The sequence below is a fragment of the Rhinoderma darwinii genome, chromosome 3 (assembly GCF_050947455.1).
Source record: "Rhinoderma darwinii isolate aRhiDar2 chromosome 3, aRhiDar2.hap1, whole genome shotgun sequence".
Lineage (NCBI taxonomy): Eukaryota > Metazoa > Chordata > Amphibia > Anura > Rhinodermatidae > Rhinoderma > Rhinoderma darwinii.
The window spans coordinates 14,338,790-14,366,003 of record NC_134689.1 but is presented as its reverse complement, the minus strand read 5'-3'; the positions used below and the strand labels follow the sequence as shown (position 1 = coordinate 14,366,003).

The following is a 27,214-nucleotide window of genomic DNA, read 5'->3' as shown; positions in this document are numbered from 1 at the left end:
TTCAAATGCCAGCCTAGGGTATGTTCACTTATAGAGGAGGGTACCCGCTTCCTCACCCCACTGGGAAAGTGTGCTCTCTCATTGTGGACTGCATCAATATTACGATGGGTGCCTGGTGCCCTGTGGTGCAAAACAATTGAGTCCTCCAACAAGCGTTAGGGTACTTTTATACCGGCCCATTTTGACTGTAACGACGAGTGCGTTGATCGGCGCTCATTTGTTCCTTTCACAAGTAAAGTATGGGGACGAGCGATCATTACTACGATCGCTCGTCCCCATACATTTTGATCATGTCGGCAGCGCGTCTCCCGGTTTACACAATATAATATACGATAATATTATTTTATCCTGCAGAAACTATAGGATCAGCCGATGATCATCTGTGAACGCTCATTGGCCCGTGTAAAAGGGCCCTTAGATAACGACAGGAAGTGCATGACAAACTTGATTGAAGTTGTGTCCTTTGTTTCTGGTTGCGCCCCCTGCCTGCTATGGGGATTGCAACCTGAAGTTGTTGAGTAGTCAAGGATGTGTCCAGGAACAACCTTGAGTCCACCAGAGAAGAACGATCACGTTGATCATGGTGGGCAGCATGTCCTAGGGCTTCAGTGGTCACCATCCTGTGGCTCTCCAGTTGCTACGAAACTACAACTCCCAGCATACTGGTAATTCTAGCTGTGCAACGGCTTGAGAGCTACCAGCAACTCCTCCGGTCTGGAGGGTGGACGCCCTTAATGGTTGACAGCCTTTCCTGTACGAGCGAGCACGGCGTCGGGCCCGTGAAGCATTTCAGCCCCATATCAAGATGTCTCCTGGATAAGATTGGTTACTCGTTTTTCACAAACCCTGAGGCGAAGATGAACTTGATGTCTTCTGTAGAAGTCCTGGCCACGCTTCAGGGACCCTGAAGGGGAAAAACCAACTGGAATTGAAGTGAATTGTAATATGGCTGTTCAGAAATTTGCTATTTTTGTGAAATGTTCTGCTTTGTGTTTGCTAAACATGATGTTATTGCTGTACCAACATAACTGGAATAAACTCTATCTGTAAATAGCTACTGAATCATGGCTTGGCGGATGATCTAGAACCCACTAATGATGAGAGAGATTGGCATAATCAAGTCGGTAATCATTAAAAATGACCAGACAAACCTAGTCCCATTCCAAAATGTTATCTCCCTTTTTATTTAGTGTTTTGTGATTTTTATTTTTTTTTTGTTTTTTTTTAGGGATTGTCCAGGCATGGACAACTGATGACCTATCCACATGATTGGTCAATAGTATATGATCAGCACGGCTGCCTCTGCATACCCTGCATAACATGCAGCGCACAGAGTTCGGAGCTGGAAGCAGATGGCTTCCGACCACTGCATGGCGGCCGTGCTGCAGAACAGCAACTTCTGTTCTATTCACCTGAGTAAGAGCAGAGTTTCAGTACTGCAGCTCGTCCGCTACTCTGTGATCATAGCCATCTGCTTCCGGCATGGACATCCGGTGCCCGGAGGCAACTGGGGCATCTGATCGGTCCGGGTGTAGGATCCCCACCGATCATATGCTGATGACCTATACTGTGGGTAGGTCATCCGTTGTCCATGCCCCCACAACCCCTTTTAAGCATGTTTCATCCAACACAATAGAACAGTGTTTTAGTGTCTGAAAGGGAATGTGACGCTAGAAATTTTTTTTTTTTTAGTTAAACAATTAGTGTATAGGTGATTAAACATTGTTCTAATTTTTTTTTTTTTTCCACGAGTCAGGAAATATTATAAATTAGATTCTAATTTATAATATTTCCCAGTGCTGGTCACTAGATGGAGCAATTCCCCAAATTGCAGCATTGCATGTGGTAAAGCAACCACATTGCTTTATGCTGCAAAATTTGAGAAAACTCACTCGCTCTAGTGAGCTCTCAGAATCCCCCCTCCTTTATCCTGGCTAGTGCCGGGAGAGACGAGGGGATTGAACGGTGTAACCTCCTACACTGTGTGTCGCCATTTTTTGAGCTAACACACAGTGTAGTAGGTTTACATACAGTAGTAAACACACAGTAAAACACTTAACTTACCTGCTCCTGTCGCCGCCGCTCCCTCCGGTCCGTCCGCTCCGTCTGCTACCGCCGCTCCAAGTGCACAAGTCCGGAAGCCGCGACCGGAAGTAGTAATCTTACTGTCCGGCCGCGACTTCCGGTCTACAGGTAAATGGCGCCGGACGGCGCACACTTCAACTTGGACTGTGTGGGAGCGGCGCATGCGCCGTTCCCACACAGACGGCGTACAGCATAGTGGATGGAACGGGCCCCGTTCGCATTCACTATGGGACTGTAGCTGCCGTATTCCATGTCTGTATGTGTCGTTAATCGACACATACAGAAATGGAAAAAAAATGGCAGCCCCCATAGGGAAGAAAGTTCAAAAATAAAAAAAAGTAACACACAAACACACAAATAAATAAAAGTTTTTAATAAAACACTAAAATCAAACTGATGTAAAAAAATTTTTTTCGTGACACTGTTCCTTGAAGTATGGCCACAACACCAGGACTTTTTCACAGAACGTTCGTTGCCGATAATTGCCCTGTGCAAACGCTCGATAATCTGATTGTATAGCTTCAAAAAAGAGTGAAATATTATTGTCGCCGGCAGGACATCTTGGTGTGTAAAGAGGGAGACGCGCTGCCGACATGATAACGTATGGGGACAAGTGATTGGAGTAACGACTGCTCGTCCCCATCCATAGCTCCGTGTGACTTTAAATAACAGTGGCTCCCCCTCAGTAGGACTTGGCACGACTACGTAACGTATGGTCGCCAATTCATGCAGAGAAGATGTTAAGATGTTAAGACATGTCTGATTGACAGATGACGGAAGCTAAATTTATTGGAAAGTTTTTAATTTTATATTCTAAATCTAACTGGAAACCTTCTTGGGTCTGACATTTAAGTGGGTCATATATGCTAATTTATCTTATCTGGACCAGGAAGTCCTGGAGCGTGCCATGAGATCTATCTGGGTGCTGATGTAGGACCAAAAGTGGGACCACTCTATAACTGGCTTGTATGGTCATTGGCATCTTTTTGGCCAGTTTTTAACTCTCCAATTGGCATCCAACCCAGTAGTTTAGCTTTTATTCAGGCAGAATTGAGAGAGGATACAAAATTTTGCTCTCGACATGGAGAATCCTGTTCACCGGGGAGGAGGCGTTTTCTTTCTTTGTTGATAAAACTAATGTAGACGTGATATAATATGTACTCCCCGTTAGTTTTATATTCCAATTTTTGAGCGACGCTTCGTTTCTTCTCTGTTGGTTTGATTTATGTCTGCATCTCTTAAACTAGAACAGAGTTTGCCAGAGGCAGCGCGCTCAGATATCTTGAATCTGTTTCAAGGCTCGATAAGAGAAGAGACCTTTTCATGAAAGTGTTGGGAGAGGTTGGAATGTAAATGCAGTTTTCATGCTTCAGTATGTGATGACGCTGTGTACGCAGCTGGTCAGTATACGGAAGCGGTGCTTGGAAATTTCCAAAATCTTTTGTTGCGGAGCTCTGTCGCCATCGGCTGCAGTCTGTAGTCTGCGGACAGACCACTGTAAGAATGGCCTTTAGGGAATACAGGTTGCTGTAGAAGACCCTGGCCCTATGTCGGGCCATAAAAATGTTATTCGGGTTTGTAACAAGCTGGATGTCATCCCCTATGGGCATTGTAATCAAAGAGACGAAGAGAAGTCCGAAATTGAAATGCCAGTTTTAAATATTTGTTCCAGGTCATGTTTGGGGGTCTGGTTTGGTCAACTAGTCCTCTCGACTCCACCATTCTTATGCACGCTCGGTTCGACCAAGCGTGCGTGTTTATTTCGATGGTTAAAGGGGAATATGTCACGGGAACAAAGAATCGGACATGTTGAAAGTCATCCTGCCCGATCCTTCCTCCCACTTGATGTCTGCCGTCGGGGAGACGCGATAGATAATCGGCAATGGGATTCCAAAGTAGTGCTGCACGGTCCAGGTCGTTATTTTGGGAGCAGTGGCGGGTAGTCGCAAAGCTTTTACAGAATTTCGTGATGCCAGTGTTGGTGAAACAAGGCAACAGTTGACAATTGGTCATCATTTAGCCCTAAACTGGCCAAACAAATGAGCTCCCCCCTGTTCCACACATATTGGTAGGATCCCGGTGGGAGGTCAATAGGACTGATCGATATGTTTGCTCCCCTGGGGGTGTCTGGGAGCCCTGATTTTATGTATTTTCTTGTGAATCCCATCTAGAATGGAAAGATCGGTCTATAGGGATATATTTTTTTTATTAGAAATAACCAAACAATCCAGACGTGGTAGATGCTTTATTTAACAAGGCCAAGTCTTGTGACCCGCGACTGTGGTTATGAAATACAACATCTCACCGGCACACCATCTTCCCTCATTTCTGACCTTTTGCCCTCTTTCCAGCTCCTTTACTTCCAAGTAGATCTTGAGTGCACACGGGAGAGCTATCCTGCGGCCTTCGTATATTATTCACGCAGTTAGTAAAATATTAAGTGGATGCCTCAACTTCTTATCCTGGAGTGCCTACAAGTGTGAAATCGACATACAGGGTCACTAACACGCCCTCCCTCCAGCGTTGAGTTTAATGTTGACCGTGTGCGGCTGAACTCCATATTCTTGGGTCGATTACTTTTTATTTTATTTTTAAGTTGGCCATAGTAGTGCATCCTATATTAAAGGTGGGCCAATTCAAAGAAAGCCTTCCCTTCTCTTCTGTTCTTTCTGATCGGTCTTCGATTCTGTACTTAAATCTGATCCATTATATGTAATATTACTTTTAATGTTCAGGGGCATAGATACAGGGGGTGCAGAGGTACCGGTCGCACCCAGGTCCCTCTGCCACATAAGACACCAGTATTATAAACGGCACGTCGTCGGACCCTCTTACTGATGTTTTTGCATTAGGGTCCGTGAGCTTCAGGCTAAGCCTCTAATAAGGATTGTTCAGTATTTTCTTGAGCTCCTTTACCATAAATATCATTGAAGAACCTTTGCAAGCAACTATTTCAGCTAGGATGTCCTCTTCTGTCAACTAAAATTCTGTTCACCGCCATTATGGCCACCATTACAAAAGTTGGTAATACCCAATGTTTTATGCTCCGATAGACTAACAGAATGCCAGGTAGTAAAAGCTGGATGAGGAAACTCTTCTGTAATGGTGGCCACATTGATGGTCAGACTATGGCATGGCGGAAAATTGTTAGAATTACTTGACCGAAGACGAAAACTTAAGGACTTAACTTTTTATGCATTTTGTTTGGTAGAACATGACGGCGATCTTCTGTCAGGATGTGGTGAATGTCACATAGAAGTCCTCGCTATTTGCACAGGTTGAGGTACAGTGGTAGATTACACGTCTACAGCTTTACGGGAACCTTTAGTAACTTTTTTGTATGACGTTAATACCTCTATCACGCACCTATTGTGGTAAAACTTGTAGAGCACTATACCACACAAATGTATAATCTAGTCAACCACCAAATGTAGATGTTGGTTTTGGAAAAGGTTTTTAGTAGCTGAGGTCCTTAAATAAGGTTGAGGCTACATCTGGCTATTTGTTTTACCAACTGGACTTGTCTAATGCAATAGTCTGAAAAAGTTCTTATTTATCACATGTAGTCTTCATGTTCCTTCTCAACTATGGTCATCAGATGGAAATGTGTTGTCCGATGTACCACCGGTTTGGGTGGAGGACTTCAGTTTTGACCCTGCAGACGTTTCCAAAGTTAACGTTTAAAGGGAGGGTAAATTTTTGACATGACACATGTTTTGGTCAGTGGGTGTCCGAGCGCTGAGACCCCCAACAGTAGCTAAAACGAAGCTTCAGAATCGCTCAGATGAGTTCTGTGCCGTCTCGTTTCTGATCGACTTTCCTTGAGTGAGCGGTGTATGAACTCAGACTTTCTATTGAGCCCGTACGCCGCTCCGAAAAAAGCCGATCAGAAACGAACCGGCACGGCGCTCACCCGAGCACTTCTGACGCTTTGTTTTAGCGATCGATGGGGGTTTCGGTGCTCAGATCCACACTGATCAAATCTTCCGACGTGTCACCATGACACGGGAAGTTCATTAAAAGTTTAGTTACACTTTATGTACGGACTAAGGGTTGGATGAACCCGCCAATTTAGATATGACCGGCACACAACTTACTCTGTATGGTGGTCTCCCAAGGGAAGATGTTGGGTCAAAGAAGGTTTAAGCACGATGGGTTTGGCAGCAGCTTATTTTCCTTTTCCCCATTGAAGACCCCCTCCTTGCTTGGCCGAGCTGAACGTTCACATATATGGGAGAGCCGGGAAGAATAATTGTTGGCTGAAAGCGTGTTTGGCCATCCGCTATCTAAAGTGCAGGGGCAGCTTTACATACGCTTTGAGTACCTCCCTGGTGGCAGGACATCACGTGGTGGAACCACGGTTTACCCTTAACGTCTAATCAATGGTTTGCACCAAAAACTTCCAAATACAATCGAGTAGTTGCTGAAGGAAAATTTGACATGGCAAATCAAATTTTTAGCATATCTTGCTTCTGTCATCTGCTGCATCGGAGATGAGCAAACATGTCAAAAATACTGACTGTCAGCTGATCGAGCCGGAATGGTTTGATGCGGCTGAGAACTATCTGAAGTCTACTACCAACGTAAAGGTTGTCCCATTAGAACAAAAGAGGTCCATTTGCCCTGTAATGGCCTATAATTGTTGTAGAGAAGGGGCCCCGTGTTTAGGAGTCCCTTTTATTAGCCATTGTGGAGAAAGTTTGCTCTTGAGGTCTTGGCTTTCCATACATTACATGGTGGTAGCTTCTCTGGGATAACCTCTAATCACTCAAGGTAGCATTAGTCCATCTCCAACTGATTTGCTAATTGTTGGAGCTGCCGAAAAAGTCGTTAGTCCTGGTGTGACTGCCACTTTATGAACAGATTGGCATGTGAACGGAGGTGTAATGTCAGAAAACCTTGTACGAAGGAAAAGCAATGATGTTGTCCGTGCCGTGCCGATCCTACTTGTTCTAGTTGTCACGCTCTAGTACAGTAGTTGGACTTTTCGAGTGACCTTGACATAGCAAAACGGAGAAGTCGCCAAACAAAAAGTTAAGGCTGACGTGGTCACAATATCTTCCACCTTCTGTCCCAGTCACACGTCCGGGCAGGTTGTGATATCGGTAGTCACGTTCTCTCGTGTCCCTCCATGTGTTCTATAATCAGGTTCATCTTCTCTTCTTTCCTGGGCGTGCCAGACCTGTGGGTGTGTATATGATTTGTGAATTCTTAATTATAATGTGGAACTCTCCTACAATATTACAGGAACGTCCATCCCACAGGCAGGGCTGTGGCACCGTAAACATTAAAACATATATTTGTAATAATGACAGTGCTTGACTTGTTGAGTAAGACCGGGTTCTAACTCTGCGATGGTTATGTTGGGTAATGAATGTTAGAGCTATGTATGTGTGGGAGGAAACCCACCAAACACAGGTTGTCCTTGGTCAGATTCCAACCCAGGTCCCCCAAGGCTGCAGTGCTATCCACTGAGCCACCATGCTTCCCTATATGTACAATAATGCTTTGTTCACATCTGCGTTTATAACGGAAATCACAATGCCGTGCCGGATCCACCGTACAACACTTTGACTTCTAATGGGTCCTAAGAGTTACGTCGTGGTGTCTGTAATGTTGATGGGAAGATGAGCGCTACCCATCAAATCTGACGGCTACAGCTGCAGTCCAAAGGAATACATTGAGTTGCATACAATCTTGTGGACTGCAGCTGTCACTCGATAGCTCAGATCATTCAGTTGCGTTACAGAAATCTCCGTGTAGCCTGAGTCTTATGGGGTTGTTAAACCATTTTGGGGCACAGTGAACTTTAACCTTCCCCAGTGCAGAAGTTGACGGATAAGGGACCGTCTGCCAAGACTGGAAAGAGTTGTCACTTTTGTCTAAAACAGGGATGGGAGCGTGAGGCCCGCCGGCCATCTAAGACCCACAAAATAATTTGGTCTGGCCCTCCAGCATGCACCGACCTCACTCAGACCGCCGCTACGTCCGCCCTCCTCCGAAGTGTGAGTGAGGTCACTACTAGTGAATGAGGTGGTGGCGGTCTGAGTGAGGTCGGTGTGTGCTTGCCTGGGAGTGGTCCAGTCACCTGACCTGAGTCACCTGACGAGAGGTCAGGTGACTGGACTGGTCCACTCCTGGGCCGGCACGCACTGACCTCACTCAAACCGCCACCACCTCATTCACTAGTAGTAAATGACACTATTTGGCTCCATCCACTCTCCTCCTGCTCCTAATATTAAGAAATTTAGCTGAGGCCTCAAGTAGAGTTAGGACCTAAATGCATTTGCCGCGAGCCGCAGCCTACACCGACACGTCTCGCCAAAGAGAAGCAGCTCCAGCCATCACATTAGGGGTAAGTTCATTAAATGTTTGACCAAATATAGCAGGGTAATTTTTAAGTTGATAAGTTTGTGTGAGCCGCTAATGAAGCTATAAATATCCAAATGGCCCTTGGCAGAAAAAGGTTTCCCCCCCCCCCCCCCCGGTCTAAAAGTCCATTGGTACAGAAAAAGAATGACGTGAAGGGGTTATACGTTGAAGGTGATAACGTTTTGGTATTTGGGACAAAAACATTTTATTAGCGGGCCGCATTGTCTACTATAGCCACGATATTGTGTGCTGCCTGGCTAACTTCTTTTTAACTATTTAATAATCCAGAATATTTGATAATCTGGCACATTTCTAAAGGGTTTATAAACTTTATAAAGGTTTATCACTTTATAAAGAGGACGGCCCCAAGTTTTTATCCATCTAATAAGGGCGGCCTCTTCACCCATCCCGGCAATCGGACCTTCGCCGATAAAGTGGTGACATATCCTATTGAAATTTCAACCCTTTCTGTGACGGGAATAACCCTTTAATCTTCCTGTGATCTCTGAGGACATCCAGCAACTTCTAAAATCACATAATTGACTTCTTGATCCCAACGTCCCCCTCCGTGCCGCCGTGCTGGGACTTGTCACCCAGAACAATGGGCCGTTTCATGTTATTTTTAAGCTGTTGATGGTGCTGGGGAATTGTGTGTGTGTGTGTGTATGTGTATATATATATATGTAGTAGAGGTGAATGACACGACTGTGTATTTTTGCCGTCTCCCCTTTTCGGCGGACAACCTTGCTCCGAGGTCGTTCTATGTTGATTCGTGATTGCGCCGTGTTTTTCTAAAAACAGCCCCTTTTATTAAATTGTCAGCAGCTTCGTAGACTTGTGCTCAGCTCTTCCTGGTCCTGACTGTACAGGACAAAGGTCCCTATTGTGGTGACATATTTATAGCTGTGTATGGCTTTTTATCGCTCCTGCACTCCAAGAACAGGGTAAACAGTAATGATCTTGACCTGCAGGCTGGCGGCCTCCCCCTGTCATGGTGTCAAGTTGTTCTCCGTTTACTGAGGTGGGCGAGGGTTACAGTAGATTGCAAGCTCTGTGCCCTACAGCTAGAAGATGGGCTCCTGGAAAGGGGCCGTCAAATGTTAGACAATAAAAATGCATCAATGGGACAAACGAAAAAAAAAATTAGACTGGGGGCTTCCTTTTGCAACGGTTCCCACCTCTCGCTAATCGAGGGGGCTCCCAAACAGAGAACACCCCTCTGGTGTATACAGGATGGGACAGCCCTTTTAGGCCAGTTTCACAGAAATGCAATACGGATGCTTTTTTGCGTCTAACCACGGATTTAATGACCCAAACTAGCCGCGCCATTGGTCCCTATAATGCGGTTAGTTTGGGTCATTCGATCTACGGACGCGCTTACGCTCCATTAACTGTCTATAAGGCTGCCGGAGATGGTAGAGTAAAGCGTTCGGGCATGTGGATTTTACTTATGGAATTACCTGCATTTGGCTGTGGATTTTCCGCATCCAACCACGTGACGTGTGCATCTAGCCTTATCCTCTGTTCAAGTCACATTTCGGCCATACTGATCACATATACACTATAAAAACATGTACAAAAAAAAGACTAAAGTGTACAAAAGCAATCTGTGGATTTTTATTCTTTGGGGAGGGGAGGGGGGTTTAAAGAGAAGTGTGTGTTAGTTACTGAAGAGATATCCGTGAAAAAACAAACACGAGACGCAACACTCCGCCGGATCAAGTATGATGGTGTCAGCGCACAGGGGTGTGTGGCCTAAAAAAATAGATTCAAAACTAAAATCGACATCCTTTTTATTTTTTGTCAGTGTTATACAAATGCTTGTCATCTCTCTCTCTCTCTCTCTCTCTCTCTCTCTCTCTCTCTCTCTCTCTCTCTCTCTCTCTCTCTCTCTCTCTCTCTCTCTCTCTCTCTCTCTCTCTCTCTCTCTCTCTCTCTCTCTCTCTCTCTCTCTCTCTCTCTCTCTCTCTCTCTCTCTCTCTCTCTCTCTCTCTCTCTCTCTCTCTCTCTCTCATATCTCTCATATCTCTCATATCTCTCATATCTCTCTCTCTCTCTCATATCTCTCTCTCTCTCTCATATCTCTCTCTCTCTCTCATATCTCTCTCTCTCTCTCATATCTCTCATATCTCTCTCTCTCTCATATCTCTCTCTCTCATATCTCTCATCTATCTATCTTTTACTGGTGGAGTAGACTTGTGTCGCTCTACCTGTGACGGGGCGGGCTCTTCTGCAGTATGTAAACATGTCGCTGTGCTGGCAGCGAGGAGGGGGGGTGGCTGTGTGCGGAATTCCTGCTGCAGTGTGCAGGAATGACCTTACCCTGAGCTGCAAGGATTTCGGCTGCACACAGGAAATGATGAAACTGGCACCGTGAGGATTGTGCCCAGGCAAGAAGGGTCACCGCAGCGGTGCAGGAATGATGCAGGTGCTGGCAGGCTGATTGCCAATAATGCAGCGACCGCTCCGTGCCACCAGCCGCAGCCGCCTGTAAGTACCAGGAGCCTGAATGTCACCCACAATGCAGCCATCTGCCATCCTATTATTTATCTCTTCCGCACAGGTCAGGTGTAACGAGGAGAAGTCCCTGTTCACCCCCCCCCCCCACACTCATTTTCTTCCCCCTCCCCCTTTATACATTCCCAGATGCAGGTGAAGTAGCCTTTATTACCCATAGGGTAAAATACACAGAGGCTGTGCTGCCAACTGCAGGCGACACTGTTTACAGGGGAGAGGAGATGCTAGAAATGATTTAGACTACATTGATGTAGCAGAGCCGGGTTGGTTATTTGGCACGGTGCATGGTGATGTGTTTCGGTTTGCCTGTTAAGGAGCAGTGGAATTAGCAAGCTCGGCACTACTGTGTGTGTATATAATATATACAACACACACTCACTCACTCACTCTTGGATTATTTCCGCCTTTACATAGAACTACAAGTAAAGCTGTTTCTTTATCCGAACTCTTCTGCTTGTGCAGCCTTGAAGGGTTAAAGGACAAATTCAGCTCTGCTACATCTGTATATAAATAGCTTGTGCCGCATAATCCGTTTATTTTGGCTGCAGTGTAGTGAGATAAATCCGATTATCAGCCTCTCGTCCAGGATTCTGTATTGTGGCGGACATGCCGGTGGATCATAATGGGGATCTGCTCAGATGGGATCCAGGGTGAAACCGATTCTCATACCAGGGGTCTGTTGGCAGAGGGGCGCCATAGGTGAAAGGGGGGGGGGGGATTGGTTTTTATTCTTCTTGTAATTTTCAATGTAAACAGAGGCACCTCATATGTGCAGGGGGAGGGGAGCTGAGTGGTCGGAACTCGGATGGAGGTCGCCCCCTCCCCCCCACGCTTCGCCCCTGAAGATGAGGAGTAGTCGGAATTATAGGCTCCATCTGCTGTGTGTAGGTTGTGTTAATGAATATATTGAGCAAATGTCTTGTGTGCGCTGAGGATTTGTGAAGGTAAACACATTAGGGGAATATTCTGTGCGGGGGATGGGGAGTGCAGTTTCCCTTTAAATCTTCTAGATTTGGGTTTTTAATTTTAAAGGGGGACTCTAGTCTCTCCTGACATGTCCAAAAAATTGTATTCCCCATGAAATAACAATTCTGGAGCATCTTTTCTTAGAACTCTGTGTTGTGCCGTTCCTCTGTTAGTCCTCCTAGAAATGTACAAATACATTGACAGCTTGTGTGTGTTTAGCAGTTAGGGGTGTGTCCCTACACAGACTGACATTGTCCAATCAGTGCTGACAGTGACACTTCGTACAGACACGCCCCCAACTGGTAACACCCATGTAATTTATTCATACATTTCTAGGAGGAATAACAGAGGAACGGTACAACACAGAGTTCTAAGAAGATGCTCCAGAATTATTGTTTCATGTGGAATAAAAGTATTTACTAAAACAGACCTGTCAGGAGAGGGGACAGCTCCTCTTTACAGATACATGTGTCTGCCATTGTCTAAACGCGGCAAAAATTGTAGGTCTGACCGGCATGCGACGCATGCAGGAAACGTTATGCATTACGTATTGCGACAAATTAAGCCACACCCCCTAATAAAGACGGGCAGCCTCATATGTAAATAAAGCTGTAAAGTTCTGCAACTTTCTAATATACTTTGTTTTTCAATTTCTCACCATTTTCAAGATCTCTGTTGCGGTCAGTAAATGGGAACAATCCTGTTACATCTAGAAATGCTGAAATACTATACAGAACTAATAATGCTTTTCACAGCTGAAGGTTTGCTACAATGTGTCCTCTATGAACTAAACATACTGGTTGATACAACAAACTTTTAGAACTAGAGAAAGATTTGTGCTGCGGATGTTTTTATCTCTCGGGGGGCATTGCCCATCACTGGTCCAGCCAATCAGCTCCCTCCTGCGGACACTGAATATATAAAGCGATGTCTCCATCTTCCAGCATTGAGAAAAACGCAGCAATTTTCGCACCATTTTCTGCCGTAAAAACTGCAGGAAGTGACACGTTTTTGCCGCATCGGAAATCCTTTGACTTTCAACAGAATTGCTGCAGAAATTTTCTGCATCAATTCCGATGTGTGTGGACAAGCCCTTATCTGTGAGACGTATTTGGTCTGAACATTTTTCAGTCTCTGAATTTAAACAAGGTTTCCATTCAATGACAGCAAGCCGTAATCTTGCAAATGGTGAGGCATGGAAACCTAGCGCATATTGGAAAGTTACAGAACTTTTAATCATACAATGATTAGAATTTATCCAGGTACGGATGTAGCGGTCCTCTACTGGCCGAAAACTGGCGCGGTTTTTAGTGGTGTCTATTAGGATGGGCTGCGTCTGGTGACCGACCCTTTAATGTTGGAGAACTCCTTTAAGTCGAGCCCTTCTCGTGGTGTAACGTGTCTGGTCGTCTGCACGATGGGTTGAATTCGTGACCGCGTCTGTTACAGACAAATAGAATTAATCTAGGAAGAGCTTCACGTAATGAAATGGGATTTCTTCAAATCTTTTTCTGCGCCTTTTACGGTCAATTGCTTCAGTTTTGGCCGCTCGGCTGCTTCTGGGTGAAACGAGTTGAAATAAATTCGTAGAATCCGTGCAGCGGCAATTCGTAGACGTGCGGTTTTGCGGAGCGGTTATTAGCCACACGGTAAAAAGATGGTGCACCTCTATGAGCTGGACTAGGTCAGGTCTGTGTATTAATTCATCACCATTTTCAAGATCTCTGCTGCTCATCAGTGACGGGGAGCATTCCTGTTTACGTTCAGAGGCTACAAACCTGACCTAGTCCTGCTCACACAGGTGGGGTTGTTGATAACTTTCTTGTAACAAGCCCTGCACCTGTGTATAAGACGCTAGTTCAGGTCACATTTGCAGTTTCTGGATTTAAATACGAATGTTCCCATTCACTGACGGCAAGCGGAGATCTTTCAAATTGTACGGGAATTGAAACCCAAAGTGTATTCGGAACCTTTTATTATACAATATTTATTGGGAAACCCCTTAAAAGCTGGCCATATATAACTTGGTCGTTTCGCCTCTCACCCCTTTACCCCCTGGGACCCCACGTATAGGTATAGGCTTCTGCTATATGTATGAACCTGCCCGTGCAACGTATAGATTTGTTATGTTTTAATCCGTTGACTGCGATGGAAATCCTCCATGAAATGTATAATTGGGCTGTGTAGATATTTCCCTGGTAAATGAAGCTCGGACAGTAAGGTTATTGTTCACTCGCTCTGCGGTGTAGAGGTCTGGATGTGGCGGCTGCGCTGTAAATTTATGGCTGTCATTCTCAACACGGTGTAGAGACGTCTTGCTCATTAACCAGTTCCGGGCGGCCCTCCGACTACAGATGTCGCACAACCTGCAACGTTTATGCAAAACTTTCTGTAATTCGGCCGCAAATTCCCGGCCCAACCTCGGGTCTAATGACTCGAACGAATCAGATCGTAGATCCCTCATGTGGCCATATAATACTTGTCAAGCTGACCCTTTAAAAATCAAGAGGTTGTCCGCCTAATGACACGATACAATACATACATGACCCCAAAAGTTGTTACTTTGCATTACGAATACAACCTGTATAATACTCCAGAGCTGCGTTCACTATTCTGCAGGCATCCGAGTTGAAATCTTCCAGCATTCCTTGTTATTGACTGTGGCACTTATGGGGTTAAGGGATCGGAGGTAACTCCGATCCCAGCCTTTAGAGCTGGAGCTTGGCTGTCTTTAGACAGCCCGGCACCTGCTCTAGCCAGCACAGGACACCTGTGCCGGGCTTACGACACAGCGCTGTGGCAGGAGTAACCTTAAAGGGGATTTCCGACACTTCTTGGACACTTTCTTTTTATTTTATTTTTTTACGGCATATCCACACAAGATATGCCATCAATGTCCGATAGATGCGAGTCCCACCTCTTGGATCCGCACCTATCTCTAGAACTGGGCCCCCTATACTCTGTTCTACCTTGCTTGGCTCACATGGCCTCCCGGCCACTTCCTGGTTAGGTCATCAGGCGTTAAGGAAATCGCATAGTTTGCCATGATACGTTATTTCCGTAACTCTTCACTTCCATGGGATTAAAGGGGTTGTCCAGGCACGGACAACTGATGACCTATCGACAGCCGGCAATGGTCGGAGCCATAAGCTTCCGGCTTTAACTACTTCATAACCTCCTGTGCCCGGAGCAGCTGATCGGTGCAGGGTCTGGGTGTCGGACCCGCACCGATCATGTACTGATGGACCTATCATGTGGTCATCAGTTGTCCGGTTGTCGATAGGGCATGGATAACCCCTTTAAGGAAACCGCATAGCTCAGCGAGCACGGCTGTTTCCGTAAAGGGGGTTTTACACTGGACGAATATCGGGCAGATGAGTGTTCATATAACGCTCGTTGACAGTAATTGCCCAGTGTAAACGGGACCGATCGGCAAATAAACGAGCAAACACTGGATCATCTGCTGGTCGTATCGTTTTAAAAAAGCAAAATATTATCATTGTCAGCAACACATCCTGGTGTGTAAACAGGGACGTGATAATAATGTATGGGGACAAGTGATCGGAGTAACGACTGCTCGTCCCCATCCATAGCTCCGTGTGACAGGAGCAAACGAGCGCCGATCAACGATGTCTCGTTGATCGGCGCTCGCTGCACCGGCCACTTATTGACCGATGTAAAAGGGCCTGAACTCCCGGCCACCTAATTGGGAAGCGGTCGGGAGGCAGCAGGAGCCGAGCAAGATAGGACAGAGTTTAGTGGGCCCCGTTCTAGGGATGGGTGGGCTGGCATCTGTGACTTTTATGGCAAACGCGCTGGGAAAACCCCTGTAATGACTGCCGTGAAGTCATATTAGTGGCATATATTAAGGGGTTAAAAATTTCTCCTATTTTACACACAAAGGTCTAAAGCCGTAATTTGGCATGACCGGGGTAAGCGGCCAGCATGGTCGGGGTAAGCGGCCAGCATGGTCCTCGGCTCTTACCCCGGAGATGAATCTAGGCCGGCTGTTTTCTGGTGATCTGTGTGTAGATCTTTCCGCCAGTACAGGGATCTGTGTATCTTCTTCGGATCGTACAATGGACTTTTCTTGTGAGAATTCTCCTCGGACTAATTCTGGTCGTTCCAGATCACTGATTTACGTGAACTCCCTGGGTACGGCTTATAATTAGATGATCTGGATGTTCTTGGCAGACCTTTCCTGACTTGAGTTCTTTCCATAAAAGGAATATCTGCGGAATTTTTATCTTTCTCACTGATCTTCAAATGGGAATTGCATTCCTTCTCTTCCTTCCCGCACAACGACGACCTGAAGTATAGAGCTGGTAGAGCTTCGGCAAAAGTTACCGGTAAACTTATACAGGTGGAAGAGGTTTTCACAAATGGAGAGTCCACGTGCGGCAACTTCTACACAGCGGTGGGGGGGGGGTATAAGACCCCCTTCGCTTGTAGGTCATTGGTGGTCCAAGCTACTGGATCCTCACTGGTCTGACTTTGGTGACTTGTGGTTTACATGTTCTATAACACAACTGTTAGCTGTCGCAACAGCCGGTGCGTGTGACGTGATGTCACTGTGCTGACCTTAGATAATTTATGACCTATATGGTAGCATTGAATGTTTGGGACCTGTTTAAGTACTTGGATGCAAGTCCTATAACACCTTTGATGGCTTGAAGTCAGTTATTCTTGTACATTTCTTGGCGTAAAATTTTCGTAAGACGTTGAGTAATTTTGCAAATAGTTTATTCGATTGTTAGTGGGCTGATTTTTAGTTTTTCCAGGTCTTTTCCTCCGTACGTATCCATAGCTTCTGTCAAAATTCTGCTGGTTGTCCTTGGAAACAGACAGCAGTTTAGCTTCACCCCACTGTCAGACATGTGAATGAAGGCGAAAACTTAATGTAGCTAGAAATCCGTACTTGGGGTCAGTTCACACACCGTGTAAATACTGCGGATTTTCCGCAACAGAGTTTGTTGTGGAAATTTCGCAGCATGATACAATGGCAGCAAAGTGGAGGAGATAAAACAAATCTTATCCACACGCTACGTAAAAGCTAAACTGGAAAAAAACGCTTTGGTGCGGTCTCTTTCGGCCGGTGTTCAATGCGGCGCACAGGGCGGATACGCTTTGTGCTTTTACGCAGCGTATCCGCCCTGCGTGAACATACCCTCAAAGTTGCATTGGTACCTGTAAATCTGACCAGCATCGGTTACGGCACGCGTCCCATTAACCTTGCCAGCTTTGTATCGTCTTCATGGTGTTTCATCGTACGCCCCTTCTCTTCTCCACTTTGGTTTATTGAAATTGTTAATTGCATTCCAGCGTGATGGGTGAGTCAGTGCAGCTCGCAGTTGGCATTTCATCCTCTGGGCTATTTATAACACTCGCTGTACAACAAGACCCCGTCTCTTCTCTCCGCTGTTGCTATGGCTGCTCGCCGGTGGCCTGGGGCGTTCTGCACATGTGTTTTGAAAAGTAAGAAAAGGTACGGAGGAGGCTGCTGCGTACCTGAATGAGCGGCAGCGGCGGGGAGGTCGACCTTGATCTGAGCGCAGTTTCACTCGTTGCTTCGTATCCTTTTGTGCGGCCGCAGACGGCTTTTCTTTTAATGAATTGTACACTGAAGATGATTTTCCAGGCCACGCGTTTCTCTCATTTCCAATGCATTTACATTTACAACAGGCGAACGTAAAACTTCACGGCACAGGCTGCTGCTCTTTTATTTTTATAACTTTATCTTATTGCAGGCACTGTCTGCTAGATGTGCAAACCTTAACGGGTTCTGCGACTGGAAGTCCTGGCATGACCATGCTGGGACTTGTAGTTTTCACAGCTGGAGTTCTATTGGATCTGACCAGAGGTGTATAGCATGACGATCCTGGGCCCTGGTATGAAATCTTTGCCAGCTCTCCGGCCATACTTTGCATGCTCTTAAGTGCGAGAACATCTCACCGTGTCTGTTCTATATCCATTATAACGGGAGGTTTTTATTCTATTTTCTATCTACAGTTACTATGCAATTGTTTTTATAGTTGCCATTTCCTATCATAGCTGCTGTGTGGCCCTTAGGCCCTGTTCACACAGTTTGTTTTTTTTTGCAAGTGGTTTTGCACCACAGGCTATTTTTTGACGTTTCTTTTTTTTCTTGCCTCTTTCTTCAACAGGCAAAGGAAAATAACGAGTTTTTGCCATAAAACACATTAAAAAATGTCTCCCATTGATTTCAATGTGGTTTTTGAGGCGAAAAACACCAATATAAAGCATGTCGCTTCTTTTTCCTGCGAGTGTTTTTTCAGCTCGTGATTAAAAAAACGTTTCCTATTGAAATTAATGGGAGGCAATTTCGGCCGTTTTTTGCCGCTGTTTCCACAGCAGAAACGGTGTAAAAAAAACTGTGTGAACAGGGCCTAAGAGAGAGGGTGCCCAGCTCTGGTTGGTGCCATCCCCTTTTCTATTGGGCGACGAGAAGCTCTGCAGTAATCAGAGGAACTACTTTATTCGTAAATAAGAGGTTGGGGAATTGGCCCAAGGGTCTGGAAGCAAACCTCAAACCCTTCTGTCCGGAGTGGTAAAACGTGGCATTATATTGGGGTGCCCTTTTTTCTGCGTAGGACAACGGTCTCTGCACCCCCTTTAGCTACTTTGACTGTAGTAAGGCATTGTGTATTAACTTCTTCTTTCCCTGCACCGCAAGTCAGGAGCGTGAAATATAAATATTCTGAGGAAGTTCACTAACAAGCGTTCATAGCCGAGTTTGGGTTTATCCATTTTGCCTGGTTGGGTCATAATAAAAACAACCTTTCGCTAATGTCCCCTCTGACGTCTCTGAAGCATGTTGTCCCGTTAGTGTCCGTTTTCTAGCCAAATAAAGAGTGTCGGCTAAAAAGAGATTTTAAAAAAAAATCATGGCGACCGACCTTTTTAGGCTTGGGCTACACGCAGACTTTTTGTAGTGCGTTTTTTTCCAATTCGAACTATTGAGCTGCAGTCCAGAGGAGTATATTGAATGGCACGCAACTCCTGTGGACTGCAGCTGTCACTTGCGTTGCACCTGCTGAACTCCACTCCCTCCGCAGCCAACAACCCCACCATTAACTACTTGAGAGCTTATACTTCTACCAATTAGCATAGGCGAATCGGCTGCTTTCTTGCTATGGTGCGGTAGAGGCAGTCATGTGATTCCTCTTGGCCAATTAGGATGCACTTATTCGCATATAGCATGCACTCTTACCTCACCTCAAACGGAAAAGCGGAGAACATAAATACTCACCAAGACCATCCATTGCTCTCTCGGCTACCTTATTCCTTTCCCTAGTGCATGAGACTGAACATATTGGGGTCTCCTTTGACTGTGTCGCCAACCCCTTTGCTGAATATGATTTGACTCGGTTGTATCCTAAAAAGAATGTGGAGATCCGGCGTACTTACCAACATTTGAACCCCAAATCATGATAGATTTTAAGTCCCACTCCCAAGTTGATTTTTTTGTATTTTTTTTTTTATCTCAAGCCGCACCCCCTTTGATCCAGAGTTGTCACCTGCCAGCTGTGATCTGTGTTGCTAAGCAACAGCTAGACTATATGAAAGGCTCCATAAGGAATTATTACAATAGGAACTTTTTTTTTGTAGAGTCTCCCTGTAAGGGGTTGCCTTATGAAGATCTTCCCTTATTCTCCACTGTGTCCTGCCCACATATCCCATCATTTACATGACAATATTAAGACCTTGACGCTGCTCTCCGCTCGGAGCGTCTGTGGTGCCGAAAGGCTTAAATGTGTTAAAACCCAGATCAGGTGAATTAAACCCTCAGAGGTTGATCTGGCGTCAATAGGATTTAATTAGAGGGGAGGCTAGATGGATGGAGGGGGGATGTCGAGGCTTTCTGCACACAATCCTTTCCGGTATAACACGGGTTCGCAGATGTGCCCGGCTTCACGCTTTCTCTCCCGCGCTCCCTTCATTATTATTCTAGTAATTCGTAGACCTGGTTTCTTGCGGCTGCTTTCCGGATTCGTGTCTCCAGTATCAGCCGTGTGTTAAATCGATAGATATTTTGACCAGTCTTTGGTGGAGAGCGAAGATCTCGGGGGTGAAACATGAGGGACACGGTCCTAAATCCTTCCAGAGTAAATCTCGACTTCAAATTTATTTCTATAAAGTCACTGAATTTTATTTTACAATTGGCTTTGGACAGATTTGCCCATTTTAAAGGGACCCTGTCCACTTTGGGGTCCCTTTTGGTTAGGGTTATCTGTATAATGTCCTATCAAAGCAGAACTGGTGGGTTCAAATACACCCACTGTGGTCCTTGGTGTCATCCGGGTGCCCTCATAATATATTTCCATGTAAGAATGCAGGAGTCTGAGAAGTCAGGACTGTAGGGTTAAATACTCGCTGGGTAGAGGGGCATAGGTGGCAAGCGATTTCCATTTTTCTGATATAACCCTTTAAAAGATTGATTTTGTGGCTTAATTTTTTAAATTTTTTTTCTTGGTGTGTCTAAGGGATAGCTGTTAAAATGTACTTACAAGATAACCCTAAAAGGCATCTACTATACGGCTTTTAGATAGTGTTTCGAGGGGCTACAAACTAAGTTCACTCTTCAGCTAAATTGTAAGGAGTTTGTATAGGAAATGTAAGAATTGAAACTACCGGTGACTACTTTTATTGTGACTGTTAGGGTATGTTCACACGTAGTCAACAAAAACGTCTGAAAATCCAGAGCTGTTTTCAAGGGAAAACAGACCCTGCTTTTCAGACGTTTTTTTACCAACTCGCATTTTTCGCTGCGTTTTCACGCCGTTTTCGCAGCGTTTTTTACGTCCGTTTTTGGAGCTGTTTTCATTGGAGTCTATGAGAAAACAGCTCCAAAAACGTCCAAAGAAGTGTCCTGCACTTCTTTTGACGAGGCTGTATTTTTACGCGTCGTCGTTTGACAGCTGTCAAACGACGACGCGTAAATGACAGGTCGTCTGCACAGTACGTCGGCAAACCCATTCAAATGAATGGGCAGATGTTTGCCGACGTATTGGAGCCGTATTTTCAGACGTAAAACGAGGCATAATACGCCTCGTATACGTCTGAAATTTGGCCGTGTGAACATACCCTTATATGTATAGACCGTGTGGTCACCGGTAGTTGGTCCGTGTCGGCTGGAGAGGAGGAGGCATCAAAATACACAGAAAGGAATGAAGGGTTCGTGCACAGTAGCAAGGGGTATTAGGCCCCGTTCACATGACCATATTTTTCATCCATCCGTAAATACTGTCCGTAATTACGGATGAGAAATACAGTCGTGTGCATAGGGTCTTAGATAAATGGAGTTCGCCTTTAAGATGCCTTTTAAAGGTTTTTTCCCCCACTAAATAGCATCAACTAGATGTTCCAGAAAAAATATGCACACGACCGTATTTTTCATCCATCCGTATTTACGGATCCAGAAAACAAAACCACGGAGGAATCTAGGGTGATCTCCTGGCGTTGCATAGCAATGCTTCCGTAATTACGGAAACACCCTTAGACTTGTATGGGGAGTCCGTGCCGTAATTAAGGACAAAAAGGACATGTTTTATCATTTCTACGGCGCGGACGCCCATCCGTAAGAATATGGAAAGGTGTCCGTAGCCCATATAAATGAATGGGTCCGTAATTACGGGTGAAAAATACGGTCGTGTGCATGGGACTTCTGCTTCCGTATCTTCTGTGACAGTGGATGCGTGCTCACGTGTGTTGGGCACCTCCATAGCGGGATCCCAAAGGTCAAACCTAAAATTTATATAATCCCCCCCCCCCCCCCCCATCTTCTTCTTTTAATACGGGAACATGTTTATAAACCCAAAGCTTTTAATATAAAGTTCATGAACTTAAAAAAAAAAAAAAAAAGCTAAATCCTTTACATAAAGATGCCAATAATTGTCAGATAAGTGAAGTACACGTTACATTTACATCACGTGGTCAGTCGTGTAGGACGATTCTATTAAAGGTGTCTTCAAATTGTCTCGGTCTCATCACTATATAAATGTGAATGTCTCCTGTAGCGCCGCTCATTATGAACGTTGACTTTATTTGCCCTTTATGTCTGGCAGCCGCATGAGGCGCAGCAAATGCACTAATGTCAGGCAGCTGTCTAGACAGCCAGAGGTCTTTTTAGCACAATGTCAATGACCCTCTCAAGATCGGGTGACACTTTTTGGTAGATGTTCTTAAAATTTGACAGCTGGTTGCCATGGTTACCGATTTGATCTGGAATTGTTAAGCTGCAGGGGGTGTGACATTCAGCCTGGCACCACACTCCGACCTTAAAGTGGCCATAAAGGTGCCCGATAATGAGTGCAGTTAGGGCATCCGTCATAAAGGAGTCTGTCAGGTGGGACCTGTTGACTGTGAGGCGCTTGCTGCTTTGCATGTCACCCTTTTCTATTTACTACGGGCCCCTGAATTCCTGATGGGTCCAACCATAATTTTAAGGAACTTTGTGCCGGATGTACGAAGACTGGCGTTTTATACACCCGTCGTAGTCAGAAAACCTGTATCGGTAAGATACGATTTACATCTTGTGTTTCTGCTGGAATTTCCGCCACTTTCTGATGTGAAGGTTATTGAATCTGTTGACCCTGCCCGTTTTTAGTCCACACCCCCTTTTTTAATAGTATTGGACACGGCGTAATAATGGAAAGTCGCACTTTTTTTTTTTTTGCTCAAAAAAGCTGTTGCCGTTACTTTGCTTCTTGTTTCGATACTAAAGTGGCACCTTAATAAATTAGGATCTTTTGTCTCGGTGGATAGATATAGAAATGTTCAGATGGTTGGGTAATGTTTACATTCACGGACTACCTTAGTCATGTACCAGGGACCACTTGTGGGACAGATTATCCATATCTGCTTGTAAAAATGTAGTAGCACTTATAAAGTCTGACGACGTGGTGAAGTGACAGTTAATGGTTCCCTGTACTCTACACTGTGGGATTTAAAGGGTCGGTAAACCTAGCAATGATGATTCAAGGAAACCTATCAGAAGACTCCTATTATTCTGTCTGCAAGCTCCTGGCCTAAAAAGTCTAGTAGAAATCTGTCTGGACAAACCTGGTCTTCACTTTCTGGGCTTCTCCATCTTTGTCGGCGAATGTAAGTGGGGTGGTCCTTAGCTAAGTGGGTGGGGCTTAGCTTGAATTGTCTGCATTGCAGAGCAGTGGGGGGGGCGGTTCTTAATTCTACATGATGATAGGGACTGTGTTCCATCATACGGTGGCTGTGCTTTGCTTTACCATGCCCATGGAAGCTTTGACTCCAGGACCTTTTGTATAAAAATATGAAAAAAAATTGACTCGCTAGTGCCACAAGTAGGTAGCCACCCGGTAAGTCAATGTCCGAACCATTAAAGAAGCTTGTAATATGACTAGGGATTTCAGCCAAACCAGAGACTCTCAAGGTTCTTTAATGCGTCTATATTGACTAGAGACAGTGTTCTTCCTTCTGGAGTAGAGTTAATTTGCATTTTTTTTTCCCCAGAGAACATCTGGGGATCTCCGCAAGGAGAACCAGTACCTTCCAAAAACTATAGCAATATGAGAGATCGCCGGAACCAAGACAAAGCTGTCCATACCCCTTCCTAGGGGAGCTCTATACATGGAGAGCAATGCATTTGGCAAATTTAATTGCAAAACTATTTAACCCCTAGTGCTCAGTACAATGAACATGAAATGTAAAACCCACAGAATAAGTCTTATTACAGTAACACAGTAGAAGAGGTTTGTGGTGTGGAGAGTACCTACTCTTCCTGCGCTGTCTTGTGGACTGTGCTCCTGTTGAGAACTTCCTCCTTTTTTTCCCTCCCGTACGCGCATAGTGTAAACAGTCATTGCAAGGTTGGCTGCCATTCCAACTTTCGGCCTTTTCCTTTACCTGGGGAAACAATTGTTTCTTACAGTGCAAAGCCGTAGTGTTCTGTTCTGTCACTTTCAATCATTGCGTGTTCAGGTTGCAGGCGAGCGGGGTGACCTGAATTCTGTGTCCTTGGCACATTGTAAAGGAGTTTTAGATAAATATCCATAAGATATCAGAGCACATGTAGCGCCATAAATTTTCTTAAAATTTGCCCGGTGTGGGAACTGATTACTTATATAGGATTAGTCCATAGAGATCCATGTACATATCCTGTGTCTAATAATGATCCTACTAGTGTCTCGCTGGGTTATGACTTGGTTACCCATATAGCCAATACATTCATAAATGGGTTCTCTGCTATGGACAGTCCCTACTCAATAGAAGGATTAATTGACAATAAGCAGATTACAAAGTGTCCCCCTGCTGTGACCCCCCCAGCGATCAGCTGCAATCTGTGCGGAAACTTGGCAGTGTTTAGTTTTCCTGCAGCGCCACCACAGATGAAGTGAAGTATTACACCGTGCTCATTCACATCAATGGATTGTCTGTGTAATACAGGACAGGTCCTTCAGAGCGAGAGATGCTCCTTGTTCAACAGATGAGGACCCCCTTCCCTAATAGGGTGCATGGAAATGGGTTTTCTAAACTGGACAATCTCTTAAGAGGTTGTACAAGATTTAAAAAAACATGGCTGCTTTCTTTCAGAATCAGTGCCTCACCTGTTCATGGTTTGTGTCTGGTATTGCAGTGCAACTCTATTAAAGTGAATGGGTCTGAACTGCAATACCATACCCAACCTATAGACAGGTGTGGGGCTGTTTTTGGAAAATAGCCGCCATGTTTTTCTTCTGTATAATTCCTTTAACTACTTAGGACGCCTCCTTTCTATATGCCCTATTAGGTCTTATGGACATCCTAGAGTAGGGTCCTACACTTGGGACCCTCTATTCGTTGCGTTGAGGGCTGCTGCAAAGAGCGTCTAATGCCTTGGATGACTTGGCACTACCATGTATTACTGACTTGAATATTTACTACTAGATTCCCACATTTTTGTTTTATTTGTTTCTGAAAAAGCTAGGCCAGAACCAATATGGCTGCCCGCACAGCTCCTATAGGAATACTGTGATATATATTCCGTACCCATATTGCTGCATATCTAGGCAGATTTGTCATTGTGGAGTCATGGCAGCCGTTTTGATCACCCAACTTGCCCAGAAATGGATATAACGATACTAACAGATGTAAAAGGGCGCACACATTGGTTAATACCACCATTGGTAATCACAGAGTTTAATAAAGGATCGGCCATTGGCACTCTATACAGCATTGAAGCCCCATTAAATCCACAAATATTTCAAATAGCAAAAATCGATAAGCGTTTAGATGCTGTTTAATTTTGGATATTGATGACCATGTATGTAGTCCATCAAGGTAATCTTATGACATGATTTTTGGGTAGATTTCCCTTTTTAAAGAGAACCTGTCATCTCTCCTGACATGTCTGTCGTAGTAAATACTTGTATTCCTCATAAAAATAACAATTCTGTAACATTATTCCTCTTGTTACTCCTCCTAGAAATATATGAATAAATTGACAACTGGGTGTTACCATTCCATTGGTCAAAGGGGCGTGTCCCTGCACAGTCTCACGGTGTCGGCACTGATTGGACAATGTCAGTCTGTGTAAGGACACACCCCCAACTGGTAACACCCAGTTGTCCATTTATTCAAACATTTCCAGGAGGAATAACAGAGGAACGGCACAACGTAGAGTTCTAAGAAAAGATGATCCAGAATGGTTATTTCATGGGGAATACAAGTATTTACTGAAATAGTCTCTCTATGAAAAAAAGAGGGTGCTGACCACAGGTTTTTGGGCACATTATAGAGATCCCATTAAAACTTCTGCGGAAACTCCAGTCCACTTACACTCCTCAGTGTCTTTCTATAAAAGTTACAGGAGAGGTTTACACCGAAATATATAAAGTAGAATCTTCAAGTCTATAAACTGTGGAAATGTAAGAACGTTCCATCTCCAGGTATGTGTGTAGTAACCCTCATCGTCTTCTCTGCAGGAACTGACTGTCTATTGAAGAGGAGAAGACGGATCCTTCGCCATTGGATATAACTCTGCTTTCCTTCTTCAGAAATCATGTCTGGAACCTACGACGACGCGGTTGGGGTTGAAGTGTCCAGTGACAGCTTCTGGGAGGTAATGACATTGGGACAGTTTTTTAGCCCAAGTTTTTCTTGTTTCACACCTCTTGAAGGGTTTTTCCTACCTTCGGGATATGTTCTAAATCTTTGATAGATGCTGGGAGCTGCCGCCAGTTCTGGCACCTGCACCGATCTACAGAACGGGAGTCACCCCCACCCTCATCCCACTTGGGGAGATGTCCATCGAAATAAGGCGGAAGGTTAATCGAGAGGTGGTCAATCGCGTGCGCAGCTCTATCCATTCACTTCTATGGCGGTTATGTCAACCACTGAACGCTCTTGCTCGAACGTTTCCATAGCTCCCATAGAAGCTGCGCACATGCACGACCAACTCTCGATTCAGTCTCCACCTTGCTGCAGCGGCCGGAATGCGAGTTGGGTGACAACTGTTCTGTAAATAGGTTCCGGTCCCTGAGCTGTCACCCGCATTTGTCAGACATGTGGCATATCCTGTGGATCTGCCGTACTCGTCTAAGGTGGGAATAACCCCTTGAAGGAGTATTCCAGCACGGTGTTGGACTGAGAGTCATTGGGCTCTCCAGAGGAAATGATTGAGGGTTCAGCCTCCCTGGTGGCCCAGTCCGACTTGATCTAGTGTCTACTCGTGCTTTAGTTATACAGATAATTTAGCATTATAATATTAACCACTTTCTGATCTGTGCTGTAAGCGTGCGCGGCTCTCAACTTTCAGCGCTAGCCACTTACAGTGATTTAATTTACAGAAACACCCCCCCCCCCCCCCGATCTGAGAAATCTCCGGTCCTTATGGGTTCCTGTGTTTTAGTTATGATTACTTGTTCTATTGTTTGTCACATGGAGTAAAGTTATGGGTCACGACTGGTTCTGGTACCTGCAACATTCCTGACTTTTATATCAGTCAGTATTAAGGTTGCAAGAGGGTGGAATGTTTTAAAAAAAAATCTGATTGAAATTGGCTCATTCTCTTTGATCAGCTATTTGCGTAGTTTAGGATTCTAAGATTTGCTTTTGACGTCTTAAGAGGCTCTGTCACCAGATTTTGCAGCCCCTATCTGCTATTGCAGCAGATCGGCGCTGCAATGTAGATTACAGTAACGTTTTTATTTAAAAAAAACGAGCATTTTTGGCCAAGTTATGGCCATTTTTGTATTTATGCAAATGAGGCTTGCAAAAGTCCAACTGGGCGTGTATTATG

The 27,214-nt window shown here is 45.0% G+C and overlaps 1 protein-coding gene across 5 annotated transcripts in view; it reads left to right on the top strand.

Moving 5' to 3' along the window:
• Positions 1 to 27,214, top strand: part of PACSIN2 (protein kinase C and casein kinase substrate in neurons 2) — a 70,848-nt gene that overhangs the window by 15,306 nt on the left and 28,328 nt on the right. For 4 of the 5 annotated variants that reach the window (XR_012882304.1, XM_075855978.1, XM_075855975.1 and 1 more), the window contains exon 2: positions 25,899 to 26,035. Coding sequence is in view for 4 of the 5 variants with exons in the window: in XM_075855978.1 (XP_075712093.1) it covers positions 25,976 to 26,035 (60 nt within the window). In the remaining variant the exon portion in view is untranslated. Of the gene's footprint in view, positions 1 to 10,714; positions 10,948 to 25,898; positions 26,036 to 27,214 lie in introns of those variants that run through there. The other variant, XM_075855977.1, reaches the window with a different exon arrangement.